Source organism: Archocentrus centrarchus, chromosome 21, assembly GCF_007364275.1.
Source record: "Archocentrus centrarchus isolate MPI-CPG fArcCen1 chromosome 21, fArcCen1, whole genome shotgun sequence".
Lineage (NCBI taxonomy): Eukaryota > Metazoa > Chordata > Actinopteri > Cichliformes > Cichlidae > Archocentrus > Archocentrus centrarchus.
This window is the reverse complement of record NC_044366.1, coordinates 22,003,239-22,022,064: the sequence shown is the minus strand read 5'-3', so window position 1 is coordinate 22,022,064 and position 18,826 is coordinate 22,003,239. Positions and strand designations below refer to the sequence as shown.

At 39.8% G+C, this 18,826-nt stretch overlaps 2 protein-coding genes across 3 annotated transcripts in view; one reads left to right on the top strand and one right to left on the bottom strand.

The window, feature by feature from the left end:
* col4a2 (collagen, type IV, alpha 2) overlaps positions 1-15,768 on the bottom strand; it is a 72,601-nt gene extending 56,833 nt beyond the window's left edge. Inside the window, exons 1-3 of one of the 2 annotated variants that reach the window (XM_030758253.1) lie at positions 15,358-15,768; positions 15,107-15,221; positions 14,970-15,021 (exon numbers count right to left, since the gene is read on the bottom strand). In XM_030758253.1, coding sequence (XP_030614113.1) covers positions 14,970-15,021; positions 15,107-15,156 — 102 coding nt within the window. In that variant the 5' untranslated portion in view covers positions 15,157-15,221; positions 15,358-15,768. The remainder of the gene's footprint in view (positions 1-14,969; positions 15,022-15,106; positions 15,222-15,357) is intronic. The other variant, XM_030758252.1, reaches the window with a different exon arrangement.
* col4a1 (collagen, type IV, alpha 1) overlaps positions 15,631-18,826 on the top strand; it is a 49,979-nt gene continuing 46,783 nt past the window's right edge. The window contains exon 1 of the mRNA XM_030758254.1: positions 15,631-15,861. Within this exon, the coding sequence (XP_030614114.1) occupies positions 15,790-15,861 (72 nt within the window). The 5' untranslated portion in view covers positions 15,631-15,789. The remainder of the gene's footprint in view (positions 15,862-18,826) is intronic.

Sequence of the window (18,826 nt, the reverse complement as noted above, 5' to 3'; positions counted from 1 at the left end):
AAAATGCAGGCTTCACCAAACCTTATAATTCAGTGAACTGTAACAGTAAATAGTATAATCAGTTATCAAAGACGCTGCTGATTATACGGTGAGTGTTGTGGCCTCCAGTCAGTCATACTGAACCACCATCATACAGCTCAATCAGATATGATGTTGGTTGGTTTGTGTGGACCACATGTGGTCAGCCTGATTCACCACGGTCTTGGTTTTTCCGTGTACTGTATACGTTCATTTTACAACAGACAAAACCGCTTCCTAGCACTTCCTGTGAATGTCAAAAGCAGCCAGAATCAACAAAGAAACTCAGGCAGGAGGACAGGATGATGACAAGACAAAAGCAGAAGGAAAATACAGACAAAACAAACTGAAGGGAAACTGTAAATAAATGTGGAGAGAAATAATGTCAGACTCTGACTGAGACTAAAACTAGGCCTTTGGCCTCCAGTCTGCAAGACGGAAGACCTCCCAAACCACAAGGATCAGGGGTTGATTTGTGGTATTTCAGAACAATCAGCAGTCCACGTGACTCATGCGATAATACAGACTGGACTAATAAGTTCTACAAGGTTAAACAATTTGTAAATCTTTACCCCATGAATTAATCTTTAAAGCCATAAACTAGTATAGATGGTTGCATAAAGCAAACCTCAATGGATTCCATGCAGCTAAAAAAGGCATTAAAAACACAGACAGATTTGATTCAGTACACAGCTGGACATTCCACTTCTTCCATGGCATATTTTTCAGTGAAACATCTTATGACAACAGAGTGTTATTAGGAAAAAAACATTAATAAAAAATGGTAAAAAAAAGAATGACTGACTGGAGTGAGTGTGATAAGGAAGAAATCCCTTAGAACTTAATTTCTTTTTGTTAGGAAATTTTGTAAATAAAAAATGTTTAACACACTTGTTTGTCACATCGATACAACTTCATTAAAACATCTAAACATCAGCAAATCAAAGCTGATGGCGCAGGAAGACTTTGTTTGATAAAATCGCAAATTCCCTTTGAGCTGGTTTCTCTGTTTCACGTGAGGTGTCAGGTGAACAGAGATCACAGACTGCTGCAGGATGAGTGTTTGATCTGGGACTGGTGTTGACACAGTATAAGGAGAACATGGGAAAACTACGGAGAAAGAGGTGTAAAATAAGGCTGCTGTGATCACAGTAATGAAGATTCCCAAGACCAGAAAAGTCAACAGAAACTAAATTCTCCCATGAGGGTCATAAGAGGTTGACTTGTGAGATGTTTAACACACTGAGGGCTTTGCTTATTCTTAATCTGACCTTTCCACTTTGACCTTGGCCAAGGAACAAAGTGTCTGAACCCACTATTGAACTTTGTAGATGCTACAGTCCTTCTGTAAGGACTTTTCTGCTTTGTTAGATCCTCAAAGAGCTGCTGTAATTGGCACAGATATGTGTGATGTGAATTATCAGCTTCTGGGGTTGAAAGGGGTAGACTAGAGAAAACAAATGAAAATGCTAATGCTGATTTTTTTTTTTAAAGAACAAAAGAAACATAAAGCAGCTTAATTGAGTTTCTGGGCTGTTCGGAATATTATGAAATTTCCTAAAGAAAACCCTTTAAGACAAAGATCATACATTGTACACTCTTTCAAGGGTTGCATGGTCTCAGGTCTGGATGGAGAGTGCCTATTTTTCTTGTGTACTCTTTCTCCAAAGCCTGAACTTATAGTGTCTACTTATAGTGGACAAACCCCTTGCTCTTATTTTGAAAATTCAGATGCTGCTAACCAGCTAGCTGACTGGCTTGCTAGGCAGGACTAGTTTGAGTGCTTTAGATATGTTCAAAGAACTCGCTGTATTAGCAAGGTACCATCATACATTGCATAATGTACATTTGTATTCCACTTTAAACCAAACTCTTAAAGTACAAACCAACATGTACTGTATGATGTTGTAGACAACACGTGTTCAAATCATCTTAAACCTTAAGCGTCAGCGTATAGAGTGCATTCATGAAATGAAACAAACAACCTGCATATGTTTTACTTCTCATAAAGAGTGTAGCTAGAGGAATGCTGTAATATTTTGAATCATGCTTTTTAGATGTAAAAAAGAAAAAGAAAAATTATTTTCTTCTTCCCACCTTTTGTTGCAGCATCATTTTGTTAAAATTCAGAGGATGTAACAAACTGCAATGCAATATATTTTAACTTGGACCATAGCAACCTTTATGGGTAGAGATTATATATAATGTACCTGGCCTAGAAAAGAGCACATCTATAGAAATTTGTGCGCTTTCACTACTTGTGTGTGTGTGCTCCCTGGTGCGTGTCTGTGTGTATACATTTGTACAGTGTCTAATCTCTCACTGTTATGATTTGTCAAGGCTAAAGCTGCCATTCATCACACTAATGATGAAGACGTCAAAGAGAAAGTGCAAACTCGTGAACTTGAAACACCTGGACACAAGTTTGCATGAATCTGTGATGGGAAAAATACTGTGATATGCCTTTATGCATATCTGAACTATATCTGTGCTGTGATACTCCCGTTGCCAGTTGAGAACCATCTAAGTGAAGGATTCTTTGCAAGCACGCAAACTGGAGATGACCTTTGAATCAAGAGTAGACTTTGACTGATACAGGAATTTTAAGACCGATACCAATATTCTGTAATTTAAAAATCTGATATTCCGCAATATCGGCTGAGTTTTTGTTCTTTCAGACACATGAGGCATAAACAGATTTCCCTAATAGATAATATGACAATGCAATTTAAAAGCAGTCTTGCTTTATTGTCACAAGAAGTCCTGGATTACCCCTTTACTCTCTGCCTGACTCTGCTCGGAATTTTGTGGCGTTACAAACTTATGTTGCCAACAGGGAAGTTGCAGAGTGCCCTCTGGTAAACAAACTATGCATAATCAATACTCACATTGTGTTTCTCCCATATCTTTTTTACCAGTTAAATGTCATCAGCTGTTATAAATGTCGATACAGATATACATGTATAGGCAGCTAATAGCAGCCGATACAGTCGGACTCTAACCAAGATGTAAATTGAAAGGAAACTTCAGTTCCAGAGAAATAACAAAAGAGTCATGTTAACTACATGGTATGGAAGCTTGTTTCTGCCAAAATAAAAAACAAACAAAAAAATTTTGCCAGGCAGAGCTAAGCTAGACATTTTAGGGTTTTTAATATCAAAATTTTGACTTAACTCAAAATGTTTGGACAACCACTGAACTAAATGTCATAATAATTTGTCCATTCATTCCTTAGGCTGAACTGTAGTTTCTTTGGTTATGTCACAGCCTCTGTAGACAGGTATCAACATATGAATATGTAAAATCTGGCAAAGGACAAGATTTGTGGCTTCTGTTTATAGTCAGAATTCTACTGACCAATCACATTTGAGCATGCTTTGGTTGCATGCGGGTAAACGTGATAGTCAAAAACTGTCTATTATCTGATGACAATTTACGATTTTATTAGCTTCTTTGAATTCATTTGCTTTCATATATTAGGATGCTAATGTTAGCAGGCTGGCTGTAGACTTACAATCACATTAAAAGTAATTCAAATGCAGAATACAGTAGCACAACATTTGTTTGTGTTTAATTTGTTAGCATTTTCTTGCTTTCATTTCATCAGTCTGTTACAGCAATCCAAATACTGTTAAACTATTTAAAATCAAATTACTTTTGTTAGTGCTGCCATATGCATTCAGAGTTTAAACCTCGGGAAGTGCTTAAAACGCTGTTAATGTGGGCTGATTCTTTCCAGCTAATGCTAAGGCCTGTTGGGAGATGCTGAACAATATCTTGATTCATTCCAACACTGTTTGAAGCCTCCCTGTAATGTCGGTGAATCCAGAACAACATGAAAAAGAATCTGGGTGAAGACATTTGTGAGTCACTGGATAAAAAGAGAAAAGATGCATATCCAAATAACCCCTGTGGCTGTAACTGGGAAGGTTTTAACATAAGTGGCTGAAAAGAAAAAAGCAAACAGAGTCAGAGACCAGATAATGCTGGCAGTTGTTGCTGTCTGGCTGTGTGATTCATACGCACTGTATGTTTCCCTCACATTATGAGCCTGTAAAATTGTGAACGATATTGCTTCATTCCAAAAACTTGATCTCCAGTGTAAGAAAACTGACTTAAATTTTACCGCAGTACTAAAATATTGTTTTTAACAAAAGACCTGACACAAAATGCGTGTCAAAAGCCAGAGTTTATTCAGCCTGTGGAGCTTTGCCTTCCGACAATAGTCCAGCACTGAAATCAAATAATCAGATTTTAACTGTAAAACAAACACATATGCATACATCACATACAGAAGCAGGAAAATCAAAACATCAAACATTACCATGTTTATTTTGGTCTGGTGATAACAGAGGTATGTCTTGATATAACACCAAATGTCCCAAAAGGACAATTATGTCCCAGTCATAATAGACTTTTACAGCTTTTTTTCCCCATGATAAACATTATAGCTTGTCTGCATTATCACTTCTGTATAGCTAATTGTGCTTCCTGTCCTGCCATCAACTTCCTGTTGCAGAGCTGAAGTCCCCTTATGCCTGTGTGCACTCACAAGCCTCCAGAGAGCATATACATCTACAGAACAGGAAAATTAAAATAGGAAAATTTTAGCATCACAGATTTGTGAGAACAATGAGCAAAAAGACAGATGGGACAAAAACTGAGAAGTAGTACTGTAAAAGAGAGAAACGCACAATGTTTCTTATAGTCGTCGTCGTCGTCGTCGTAGTAGTAGTAGTAGTAGTAGTAGTAGTTGTGTAGTGCAACTACAGTCTGTCAGAAAGTCTAGGAAAATGGGCACTGATTTAAGAATCAGGAGGACTTTTTATAGAAGGCCTCAAAAAGCACCAACTACAAGAGAGAGCCAATATAATCAAAGCCACAGATAAAAGAAGGGCGAGTCAGCGAGTGCATTTCTACACAGAAAATCCAGATCCTACTCCAGAATCAGAACCTGCCATCATCAACTTCTCAATGCGAGCCACATCTGGAACCTCAAATAGCCGTCAACTGTTTTGCCTGGATTTCACCAATTGCTGGAATCCTGATTATGCAAGAAAAGGAGCACCACTGGATACGAGAAAGTGAAAAAGGATTTTAGAAAGCAAAAAAGGATTGAATGCATTGGATGGAATCAGTATTATAACTAATAAATGTGTGACTGACTGATTTTAGAAGCATGCCACAGAAATGGAAATTCAAGTAATGGAGCAGTGAAAAGGACATGCAGAGGGCCAGATCACTCAGCAGAGAGCAGGATGTGAAGGAGAACATGACCTGAATCAGGGGGACCTGAAAGCAGCAGGACAAACTCCCACTATGCTGCTGTGGCTGGGCTCCAGTGTAAACACAGCTCTGGTTTCTGCTCCGGGCCTGACAAAGTGGGACCTTCCCTCTCCTTAACTGGCCTCGGGTCAAACACGGGCTTGACTCCATTTCCCTATGGGCCACACTTCTAATCAGGGCTTCCTGCTACACACTGAGCTAAATCAACCTGGGATTATTCCAATTTCTGTTCTGGACCTTGGTGCTTACAGGTCAGCCTTTCAGACTTTGTTGTGTTGATAGTTATGCTGCTCATCAAATGACACCAATGACATCCAGATGGGAAGATCCATGCTGTAGTGTCATGACTTGAGAGGAACGACACCAGTAGAGTTTGTTTTTCTACCTTTTTATGAGCAGACTATGACCACAGCATGAGAAAAGGTCATCAAGATGAGGACTGAGATCCAGGATTCGTGCTGCCTGCTCCAAGTCTGTTCACTGTATGAAATGCTAAGCAGGTATTTAAAAACAGGTTATATGTGTAACATTGTAGCTTCTGCCAATTCATAATTTAGCAGAAGCTGAAGAGAATCTTTATTAATAAGTGTAAAATCAAGCAATTATAAAATACTTTACAATTATGAATGCAAGTATCAAACTGCATCACAGTATATTCACAAGTTTTTGAAACATTTCGTGCAGTGACACAGATTTTAACCTCATGGTGTCAGTAAGGGAAAAGTCAGATGATCACTAAAATGATACAGGTCCATTCTCTGGGAACTATGGATATCTGAGCCAAACTTCATGGCAGTGATCTTTAAAAAAAAGAAAAAAAAAAGTACAGACAGGGCATGAGAGAGACAGACAAAATTGGACATGGTCATGTTATCACAAAGTGCGCATTTAACTTTGTTAACATTCTTCCCATGACATGAAATAATTCAGTCTAATCAATTACACCACAGCTGGGATGGAAATTAATGGTGTATGACTCTTTTCCAGAAGACAAAAATGTGCAAAGCACACCAGTGAGAGATGGCCCCTGCTTGAGATCATAGTTATGTTATTATGGATGGCCTCATACCACCTGCAAGATATGATCAAGTCTACACTTGAGTGCTTTATCCCCCTCCAAAATAAACCCCCATGAATCAAATCTAACAGTATATAAGATCTTATACACTATGTTGCCAAAAGTATTCACTCGTCTGTCTTCACACGCATATGAACTTGAGTGACATCCCTTTCTTAATCTATAGGGTTACATATGGTGTCAGCCCACCCCTTGCAGCTACAACAGCTTCAACTCTTCTGGAAAAGCTTTCCGCAAGGATTAGGAGTGTTTATGGGAATTTTTGACCACTTGTGCAGAAGCGCATTTGTGAGGTCGGACACTGATGTTGGACAAGAAAGCCTGGCTCACAGTCTCCACTCTAACTCATCCCAAAGGTGATGAAATCTCTTTGAGGTCCATAAGAGATTTTATGTTCATGAAAACATAGCCCACCCAAAAATATGCTATGGTTGTTATTATATACATACATGAGACAGAAAACTGGATTTGTGATAACTGGTACTAATACTTAGTAGGGAAAAATACATAAAAAATAATTTGGATAAGATACTAGTCAGTATCCTCATTCTAAATTAGTATAAATATAGTTAAGTCCAGTTTAGCTGCTCTTAAAGAAATAAACTCAACTGTTTTCTTTCACAAATGTTTGTAGAAGCAGTCTGCATGCCTAGGTGCTTGGTTTATACACCTGTGTCCATGGAAGTGACTGGAACACCTGAATTCAATGATTTGGATGAGTGAGTGAATACTTCTGAGAATATAGTGCATATGGGTTTTGTGAGAAAGGAGCACGTGTTAGGTTCTTTCTATAAACACAGTGGACACAGTTCTTCCAGTTGAGCTCATTGAGAAGACGTACTTCTACAGAGAGAAAACAGACGACCAGTGATGCGTGTGTAGGAGGAGGACCCAAGGGGGTGAGAGATGAAATGTGTAGAAGACAAGCCCAGAGAGGAAGCGGGAGGACACACTGCCTGCCAAAGGTCCCTTTCAAGGATAGATGAAGCGAGAGCAAAGGGACAGAAGACAGGGGAGATAAAAACCAGGAGCTGAATGAGGCTATAAAAGGAAGTTTGGGACAGAGTTATACTGAGGGACTGAATGCTGGGAGGACGAAGGTTTTAGAATTCTTTCAGCACAGCCTGATGGGACCCCTGTGTCCCTCCATTAATCACTGCAAGATAGAGTAAGGGCAAAGGACAGGGGCAGATCCATGCATAGTGTATAGGGATTTTCCAGAGGTTACATCCACAATGAATTTATATCCAAACATCTTTCCAGTCTTCTTATGGTACAGCTTCTGCTATGGCATGGTCTTATATAAGCAGAATCATAATTCTTATCTTAAAGAAATCTTAAAATATACTTCCACAATAAACATATTGGAGGCATCTGGAGACACTTTTTTTCCTGAGATAAAAAAAAAAATTAAAAAAAAAACATTTACAAATGCTACTGCAGATCTGTGAGAAAATCCGACAAATAGAGAGTGACAGTGAGCTTGTGTGTGCGAGTCTAGACAAACACTGTAGAGTGTACTGTATATAAGTAGTGTCTGTCTGCAGGCTGTCACAGATGACTGGGAATGAAAATGAAGCATGAACAGTCATTATCCATGTAATCAAACCACCAGTATCCCTACTTGTAGTTTGGCGTGTATACTGAACTTTCCATCATTCAAACAAAAATATAATTAAAAAGTTGGTATGCCTACAAAAGCACCGAGGGTCGATATAAGATGACTTTTATATGCATTTGTATACTTAGTAAGCGAGCACTTTAAGTCATTTCACAATTTCCCACAGTTTAGGGCTCTTAGGTTTCATAGGAGCTCTGGGAAGTCACACTAAAGATAAGAGGGAGCACAGTGAAGTAACATGGAACAGTATTCAAAATTTGGATCACCACATGAATATTTAAGAAATAAAAGATTCTTTATTTGAAGCCAACTTTACCAATGAATTGTGATTTAAGTCTGTATAAAGAGTGAGAAAATTCTGGGATCTGGAATTAGTTTCAAAACATTTTTTTTTTTTGATTTAGCAAAGCTATTTTATTTAACATGAAATAATCACACTACTAACTCACACTCCCTCCTCTTTTGCCTGATTCTTAACGTAAAGCATGAACAGGGCAGAGTTTATGCTGTGACTATATATTACAGAGTCATGAAACTATGTGGGGTCCAGTAGGGCTGTAAAGAAACTCCGACACATTCAGCTCCACCCGGCTTCCTTTTCCTGTTTAGAGCTTCTCTGGATAATCTATTTTCTCTTCACACAATTCTGAACTCAGGATGTTTCCCATAAAATCAAACTTCGCTAAGGCTACAGATAAACACAGCCCACATGCACATGCGAGAAAGAAAATTAGGCTAGCGCATCCTGCCAATGAGACGGCAAATTGTCTGACTAATTTAAGACATGTTTCGCTGCCCCACAAGAAACTCCAAAACCATTTCAGACATATTTACTGTCCTCGTAATCGTCTACCACACTGCTCTGCTCTGAGTACTGTTCCAAACTGCACATGCATGACTGTTTAAGGAGGAAAACTGTACACCAGTGGTGCAAGCAGCCAAGTGTACCAGAATTTTCCTCATGCTTGCAATGCAGAACAGCAAGGACTAATAAAACAATCACCAACACAAAGTCACATTTTTCAAAGTCTACTTCTGAGGAAACAATACTTAAGCAAACAAAAGACCCACATATTCTACATCCACCCACACGTGAGCACACACGCACATGTCCATCTGTCAACGCAAACCCCACACCATACAAAGGCGGAAAGGTCACAAGCTGTGTCTCTGAGGCAGGGCCAGCACCTCAGAGTGTGAATGCGCTTGCCACCTCTACTTCAATCTTTTATTACACATCACACACACACACACACACACACACACACACACACACACACACACACACACACACACACACACACACACACACACACACAGCAGTGACAGGGAAGCCCCACACATGGACTTCTCATCTGAGGCTGTGGCTTCCTGCATACCAGCACAATGGGCTCTTCCCCCGATTGTTACAACCAGGCATTTTCTATGTCAAAGCCGCTATTTTGGCAGTGGATGTGTTAGCCATATTTTCAAACCCTTATCGCAAGCAGACATCTTCTCCTGCCCTGGACACCCTCCTTCCTCTCGTGTGAAACAACCACATTTAAGAGGTCAGTCACGTGTCCGTTTTTCAGCCAAAGACCCCTTCGCATAGCAATCATTTATACTAAGCTTAAAACCTTCCTTGACTGTCATGACTGTGTAAGTAATGTGGACTATATTTCCATCATTTGCATATATTTCCTATCCTCTTAAGGATATTTAAAACACACTCGTGTGGGATACCTTGCCAAAACAGCACATGAAGAAACAACATTTATCAAATCATCCACTTAGCCAGAGAGGCGGTAATTGGAAAAGCAGACCGTGCTGCCGGGCCTCCAGGTACTACAGCAATCTGCGGCCAAGGATGTCTCCTCCACGATCACGCCATCCTCTGCTAGGATCACCCCCGAATTCCATCACATGTTGAAATATATACTCAAACACACTGGAAATATACCCTCTCAAAGGGTTGTATTTTAAACATCCTGTTAACATTACTGCCTTCCTTATTCCACCAACAGACATGGATAAAAGGAATTTGTGCACAATATTTTTCTGCATGTGCAAAGCCGGGGTCGTGGCAGTGACTGCCCACATAATCGTGTTTTTTGCTCTCACGAATCTGGAAGTTTAATTTTCCCACCAAAGTATGTAGAATTCAGAACAAGGAAAATAGAGGTTATCCACATGGAAGGCCATGAGATAGGGCTCAGTAGGCTTTAAAAAAGATGTGTTGCTCAAAGATATTCAGAAATGCATTAAATAATGCAAATAACAGAACAGACATGCAACAGTCTCTCCTGATGTGAATTTAAAGGGCATTTTGATAATTATCATGCCAGTCATTTTAAATCAAAGATTCAAAAAATTTTGCCTCTTAAATGTAACAGCTTGACAAGCTTTCAGGTGCAATCATAAAGAAAAAAAATACCTGATTTCAATTTTAATTTCCCCTTCAAGGTTATCTCCCTGTGCAGCTCTGGACAACGTCCAGATCACTTCTCAGAAGTCCCGTTTTTGGCCACTTTCATGTGACCTCAAACTTATGCAGGGAGGTAACATCAACTTTTATGCCAAAGTGACTTGATTATTACTTTGAGGATCACTGGGAATCATGAGAGTCTCCAGCTACAACCCAACTGTGGTGCCACCATAAGGCAGTGGCAGCTCACCACAAGCCAGATTTGGCTCCCTGCAACTTTGTTCTCGTCCACAAAATGAAATTCCAGTTGAAAAGGGCTGTCTTTGACTTCATCGGAGAAGATGCAACTGGACAGAACAGGACTTCCAGGGAGAAATATAAAAGCAGAAGCTGCGCTGTAAGCAGTGCTGAGTGGCCCAAGGAGACTACCTTGAAGGGGTTTTGCGGCTATGTGTTCACACACTGATGTTAGTTAACTAATATCTGTGAAACGTAAAGAATGTTAGGAAAACCAAAATACAAACAAACCAAAATAAGCAACAAATATGAGATGTGATTAAAAAAAATATGTGTATTGGCCCATAAAAGTTACAAACCACACCTGGTTTCATTTTGGTTGATTTCCCCTTTCAAGATCATCATCTCAGGCATGTCCAAACAGCTTCCAGCACAGATGCTATTTTTAGATCACTCCCTGGAAGTGTCCATGATTAATCACTTGAACTGTATGTCATGTGCACAGAGAGCAAATAACAAATTTGGTTTGGAAATTTGGAATTCTTGTGCCTGCTAATAATCCACCTGGACTGACTCCAGATTCACTTCCCTGCAACTTCGTCCATTTCCACAAAGTACACGGGAGCATAAAAGGACTTCTACAGAGTGATCTATAAATAGCAGCTGTTCTGAAAATTTCCCAGAGGTGCAAGAGAAGATGATCCTGAAAAAAAAAAAGATGAGAGAAGCAAAATTTCTATCAGGCAAAATTTTTTATTTTTAAAGGGCCGAACTTTTTGATTACACCTCATAATGATGAATCGTGAAAATAACTGTTAGCTGCATCCTTAGCAGGTATGCTTGTTGGCTGACTGTTTCTGGTTACAAAATTACTGTATGGCATCTCCACAATCAGAAAACTTTGTAGACTGGGTCTGCTCTGAAGGTGAAGCTATTACTGACTGAATGGGAAGTGATGCACTCCTTTAATTGCATGCAGTGGTATAAATGATTTGCAGGAGAGACTCTCAGAATGTATGTTTTTATCATCATGTCAAATTATATCACGCCCACGTTCCTCTGTGATGTACAGCTCACCTCACTGCACCGCTGAATATAATATTTGCTGGTCTTTTTAGCATAACTCTGCCTTTAGTCACGCCACGACTTAAGGAAACCCTCTTATTTGCAAGCAGAAAAACATGAAAATTCTGGGAATAACAAATGAATTCTCATGTACAAAATACCCTGAGAATTACAGATTTAAGAGGCCTGGGAATTCCAAGTGCAACATGTAACATGGAGACAGATGGTGAGAATCAGTTGTACAGTAATTTTATATAAAAGAGTGAAACAGTCCCCAGGGTAACATTTTCATACAACATTAACCAGAAACATGTGCAGATGCAAGATGCAGTTGAGATTTGGGGGAATTCTGTGTCAGATGGAAAACGTCAGAGTGACATTCATTTGGTAACTTCCCCCTAAGCCTGTAAAGATGTAAAATGTCTTCAACCACCTCTGTAGGTAATTACCTACAGCCTATAGCTACTGACAGTAACTCGTTATTATGCTTTCAACAAGTTTTGTAATGGAAATATTTCACCAAAAAACATTTCCTGGTTTCAAGCCACAAGCAGATTTTGTTTTTACTCAGGTTATCTGGACGACACATGCGAACTGTTTATTCAGTTTTTTTGTCTGCAAAGAGCACATGGATAATGGCAAACTAAAATTAGCTGACTGTATCCCAGCATCCCTGCCTCGGAGAAAAAGCTTCACAATACACAGAGGAGCCGAGCTGTGTCACACGCTTCCAATTGAGCCCCGAACAAATCTGATAAAAGTAAAAGACAACTGGGCCTTTTCATCACTCGAGAAAATAACCTTTTATCTGCGTGCCTTGAGTTTGATATTAAAAGACTCAGATAACCACCAAATATCTGACATCATGCGCCAGCTGAAACAAAAAGAAACACATAGGTGTGGTGGACACAAATAGTGTGCGCATGGATTCAGCATCCCAAAGGTGTTGATAAACAATTTAAAACGGCAACCAATGACAAAGGCTTTTTAGATTTACTCAACTAAGAAATAATCTGCTGTGTCAGCTTAAGTCAGTCAAAGTGCTATTTATAACTGTCAAATTTAAGATTAAATTACGAAAACGCAATTCATTAAATCGTTGTGTGTCTTAATCAGGGAAAGCTTGCTCTCACTCTGATTTTAATCCACAATCTGCTGTTCAAAAATGAACTACGTGACCACTCACCAGCCAGGCTTTTGCATCTCAACACATTAACTTTGTCTCAACTCTCGGCTCAGCAGCTCATTAATTTGTTTACTGCAGTTCAAGTGGTCCCTCAGGCACTGTAACACTGAGGCACTTGATCAGATATCTTATGTATCCATACCTCTACAACGCTGTGAATTATTTATTTTGAGAGAGATTTCAAAGAGATACTGATCTCAATTATATTTTATTGACTTAAAAGGGCAGCACAGTGGCGCGATGGTTAGCACTGCTGCCTCACAGTTAGAATACCTTATGGAAGGCCTGGGTTTGATTCCACCTTGGCCCGGGTCTCTCTCTGTGTGGAGTCTGTATGTTCTCCCCGTGTCCGCGTGGGTTTCCTCCCACAGTCCAAAGACATGCACTTACTGGGGTTAGGTTAATTGGCCACTCTAAATTGCCCATAGGTGTGAATGATTGTCTGTCTCTCTGTGTTGACCCTGCGACACCCTGCTGGTGACCTGTACAGGATGTACCCTGCCTCTCGCCCTATGTCAGCTGTGATAGGCTCCAGCTCCGCCGCAACCCTGAACAGGATAAGTGGAAGTGGATAGATGGACTTAAAACTGTGAAAAAAAAATTGAGTCTTCCTCCAATAAAGGAACATATTTTGGATTTCAGACCCCTTCCAAAATATATACAAAAGTGACTTAGAGATAAAAGTAAAGGTTAAGTTAAAGGTTAAACTTAAGATTTTAAAAATACGACTTTGAAGTCGGGTTTTTAACAGCAAAAGGAAAAATAAAGCATCCCATGCAAGATCTGGAGAAAGAAAAGTAATAAAACACTACAGACCATTTTTATGGGCTGTTACTTTGGCTCTGTCAGACATCATCATCATACAACATCTTATAAGCATCAGTTAAACTCTAAGTGATGGTGTTCACTTGTAGGTGTGTTAAAGTGTGAAGATGGTTTCCCTGCCCGTGTCTTGAGGCAGGTGCAGACTGCAGGATTTGCACCTCTATGATCAGGAGTATAACAATATGAAAAAGAGTTTCTTTCTCCTTGTTTGGCAGCTGTACTCACTATTGTGGCAGTGTGCACAACCTCAAACTTTTGGCTACATGTAGAAGTCCAAAAAGGATCCATGGAACTATTCCACTGATCAGAGAGCAAATGGGCGGATGCTCACATTCATGTCATGTTCCCCATCAAGACCTCACAGTTTTTGCTCTGCATAGCTAAGCCTGATGAAACTTCACATTAGTTTCAGGAAACTTCTAGCAGGGGGTGAGGTTTGTGGAGTTTGATCCAGATTTCTTAACAGCAGAGTGGCATTAAGAAGGGGTGCCTTCACAGCCACTATTCACATGAGGAATAATCAGGTAGTAGAGCTGACCGTCCAAAAAAGTAACAAATCTTTAATGGGCTATAGTGGTGTGTGTGTGTGTGTGTGTGTGTGTGTGCATTTCATCAAGTTAAAATTAAAAATAAAAATTGGACTTATATCTTTAACTCACAGATACAGTCAATCTTAGCCAGAAATCATTGAAATGCATGTCGTCCAAATTTACATCCACCAGGCTACAAGAGACGGGCTGGATCCAAGAAAATGTAAAATAAAATATAAGGATGAATGCCTATCTACTACTGACTTTGTAATATGTACACACACGAGGTGACAAATTTAAACCCCTAAAGCTCAACAACATACAGTATCATCCTGCTTGCACAGGTCATGACCCCACCCCTCAATCTGGGCTCAAGAAAAACATAACACATACCCATAATATATCCTATTTCTGTTTATTTATTTTGCAAAAGCAAAATGTAGTTGTCCCAATTTAAACTTGTAAAATTGCAACATGAGTCATTCCACTAAAAAACGATTATTGCCAAGACCCCTCCTATCGGAGAAACCCTCCCGCGCTGACACGCCCACCGTTCACACACTGAGGTCTGCGAGTTTCTGCAGCCTCAACCACGACACTCCAAATCCGGAGGCACGTTCAGCGTCAGATTCATGCTTTAATTCTCAACAGGTTGCACGTGTCAAATGAAAGCTCACAATGAGAAATGGAAAGCTCGCTGGAGAAAAAAAACTTACTGCGTGCGCTCCTGAGACGAGGATGGCAGCGAAGAGGCACAGAAGCAGCAGCCTGTTCATAAAAAAAAAAATGCTGAGTTAAAATACTGATAAATGAATGATGTGGTAATCATGCGCTGTGTTCACACTGTGCTTACCTCAGATTTTTCTGTCCTCTGTTTTGTTGCTCTTGCATGGTCCCACTCATGCGAACCGCAAACTCAAGTCCCACACAGTTCCACTGGAGCACACTTTACAGCATGACTGTTCGAGCTGAGGCAGAGCAGAGACGCACAACGTTAATAATACTAGTTAATCACGAGTCTGTATATCTGACCCCTTCTGAAGGAATATTCATTTCATATTCATTTGTCACTTGAGTTTCAGTTTAGTAAAATACACAACTTACTGTCACTCCGGTACTGGTGCGATGGTTAGACGAAGGAAATGGGTACCGCGAGGGAAGAGATGCTCTGGCTCCCGGTCTGAAAAGTTTCAGAACAGCTACCTGTGGCACCAAAACCTCCTCAAATATTCTTGCAAAAGCACAAAAGTGTGTCGCGTTGTCCCTCTCCTTACCGAAAAGAGTCAGAGTGTTTGTAACAGCAAGGTGGAAACCCTTTGCATGAGCGAGGGTGGTCGTTCTGGGTGGGGGGTGTGGTGCATCAAAAACAAGACCAAGTTGCATTGATCAGAGTCTCACAACGCCTCGGACAAAGATGCAACCAAACTGCTGCCCGTGTGCTGCCGATAAGCTTTGAATTACCTGAAGAACGAAGGCGTTACAAGCGGCACTCTCTGCACAACTTTGCGCGCACAGCTTCCACAGCGCACAGCCACGATGCTGTTACCGTCCGGCGCGCTGTTAATGCTGGCGGCTCTCTACCTATGTGTGGATCTGACAGGAGCTGAGGTAAGCGGAGGAAAACTCTCCAACATTTTTGGATGAATTTACAGATTAAGTATCTTCTGTCTCTGGTAAAGGATAAGGATTAGACTTGTGAGGTCTTTGGCAACCAGCACAGCCGTATCTCCAATCTCGCCTTTTAATACACTCCATTTATTGTGTTTATCCGTTTTACAAACATTTATTTCACCGGCACTGGGATTTTGCTGCCAGTTGTTTGTACTTTCTGAGCGTGTGGTGATTTTTATCAGAAATATACTTTTCGGGAGAGCGCCTTCATACTCTGCAGTAAACATTACGAGTTGAGTTCCAACATCCTTTAAGTCTGAGGAGGAGCGAAAGGGTGGAGCCTGTTTCTCTGTCCCTCTGTGAGTCTTACAGAAAGATGAAGGCTGTGAGAGACAGAGTTGTGTATGCACTGAAAAAAAGAGATTATGTTATGTTTACATAATCCATTAAAGACAGTTTTTAATGGTCTTGTGGTCTTTTCTTGTGCTCTGGTCTAGTTCGACAGCCAACAACCAGACTAACTGTTCTTTCCTAGACATCCCTGTTAGCTCTTGAGTGAGGCGTTTATTACAAGTGAATATACAAGTCATCAAGAAGACAATGACTTAAAGAGCTGCTTGATCCCATGAAAAAAAACTGGTGGGAAACTTTTAAACTGTCCACTTATACCTCTGAGGAATATGCAATATCTACAGCAGCTATTCTAAAAAATTTTTAAAAATTGGCGTTAGTGAAAATGAAAATTAGCCACCGCGGTGGAAGAACTACCAATAAAATAGAGTTTCTCATTATTATGATAATGATTTGTTGCTTTGACACTCAGACAGGGATGGGCTAATACATAAAGCTGGTCCCTTTACTCAGAATGATGAGTCCCAATCTTGCACATATTTTCTCAAATATGCTTTGTCACCATCATCATCATCATCATCATTTTTTAACGTAGTTGGCGACCCAGCAGAACTGCAAGAATGTTAACAGGACACTGCATTTTAAAATCACATTGATTAAAACACTGCACTGTGTGAACTGTCACCAAAAAATGATCCGACACATTGAAACGGTGCATTCCTCACAATGGTGAACACAGAGCTTTTGTACTGAGAAAAGAGGGCTTTAGACATGAGCCGAACAAAACCGCATCAAGACATTAATATTAAACCTTCACAGGAACGAATGTTTGATAAATATCAGTTCAAAAGTAGATAATTAATGAGCTTAGCAGACTACAGCAGCACCATAGAGAAGTAAAACATAGCTATATGATGAATCTCCTGTAAGAATTTCTTTTTTTGTCTATGTGTGCTGAGGTTCAGCTTTGTTGTTGGAAGTTTTGTTGAACTATGCTACATTTTTCAGCTTCTTCTGAAAAGCCTGCCCTATCTGGGCTTTATTTTTAAGTACAGTTGGCGTTTCCAGCAGAAATATCTATTACACTGGCAGCTGAGTGGGAGGAAACTCTTATCAAGTTTAAATATGAGGAGGAAGAGGCAGTTAATTAGTTTATCGCACAAGCAGAAGAAGATGCATGGATGGATGGATGGATCTAAATGGGATGTTTTAGAGCAAATTAGCACATTGCCAAGGAGCTTGGCTTGATCATTTTGTCAACTTTTAGTCAGAACTGACCAATACAGGATTTTTAAGACTAATTTCAGTATTTGGCAATTTAATAATCTGATATTTCTATATATTGGCCAATGTTTTTTTCTTTCTAACATTTGTTATGTGTAGTTATTTATTTACTTGTTTAGGCTCTGCTCAACTCTGCTTGCATTTGTTGGTTTGTTGTGTTTACCTGATGCCAGCTAATGAAAGCTTCCAAATATTATGGTGAGGATGTCATCTGCCTTTTGTCCTCAAGCTGTACTTTGTCAGAAACACCTACTCTAAGTTTCATATTGCTCATGATCCAGGTTGTCCTGACAGAAAGCCAAGAAGTTTGGTTGTGATGTTTCTTTCTCCGGATGTTTTATCTCCAAAGCAGTCAATGTCCACTTTATTAATCATGCTTAATCTTCAGTCCTTCATTCAGACTGACCTTTGATTCAGGGAGCTATGTGGGACAAAAGTGTATTATGTTGGAGCCAATATATCAAGTTGAACAAAACAGCAGAGTGCACGTTTTATCCACTGTGGGCCTGAATTTGGAAGCACAAATGAGAGACTAACACAGAACATCTGGACAGAGGAGCGGGTGGCTGAGGAGGTGTATATCTGGCTGAACATCTTGTCACTGATCAGATGACATCAATGAAATTGAAGTAATTTAACGCTCTGGATTTGATGGTGGGATTTGAATATTTTCCCATTGCTCACGAGAGGTTCCACAACAGGAAATTTGTTATATTTTCAGGGCATTTATCCATCAAAAGCTGCACAGTTAACAGGAAGAGGATTTCCTGATCTGCTATCCAGAACAATGAAGCCGATACCAACTTAACCCGCATCCTACCGACATATTTAAGATACAGACTGGGGTCCCTGGAGACTCCAAGAATAATCAACCTCAAAAAGAATATATAATAGCAGAATAATAATAGAAGCAATGCTTATTTCTCCTCAAGGTATTATTAGTTATGTGATTAATGTCATCAAGAACATTTTTTTTTTTTTACAAAGTTACAATTAATTTGCATATTTTGTAAAACATAAATCTGCATTTTAATTCAGCTTGGAGCTTTTATCCAAAGTGGTATCACTTAGTTTTTAGTAATTTCAAGTAAACATTATTTGTGTTGTATTTCTATCTCGGGAGCCTCTCCTGACCAAGCTCCTCACCCTGTCTTTGAGCCTAAAAACCCTTCAGAGGAATCTCATTTGTGCCACTTGTGTTTGTAATCTTATTCTTTCAGTCACTACACACAGGTTGTGGCCATAGGTGAGGGTACGGCACAAACCAGCACAGCACCCCAGTAACTGCAGACGATGCACCAACCTGTCTGTCACTCTCCTCACTTGT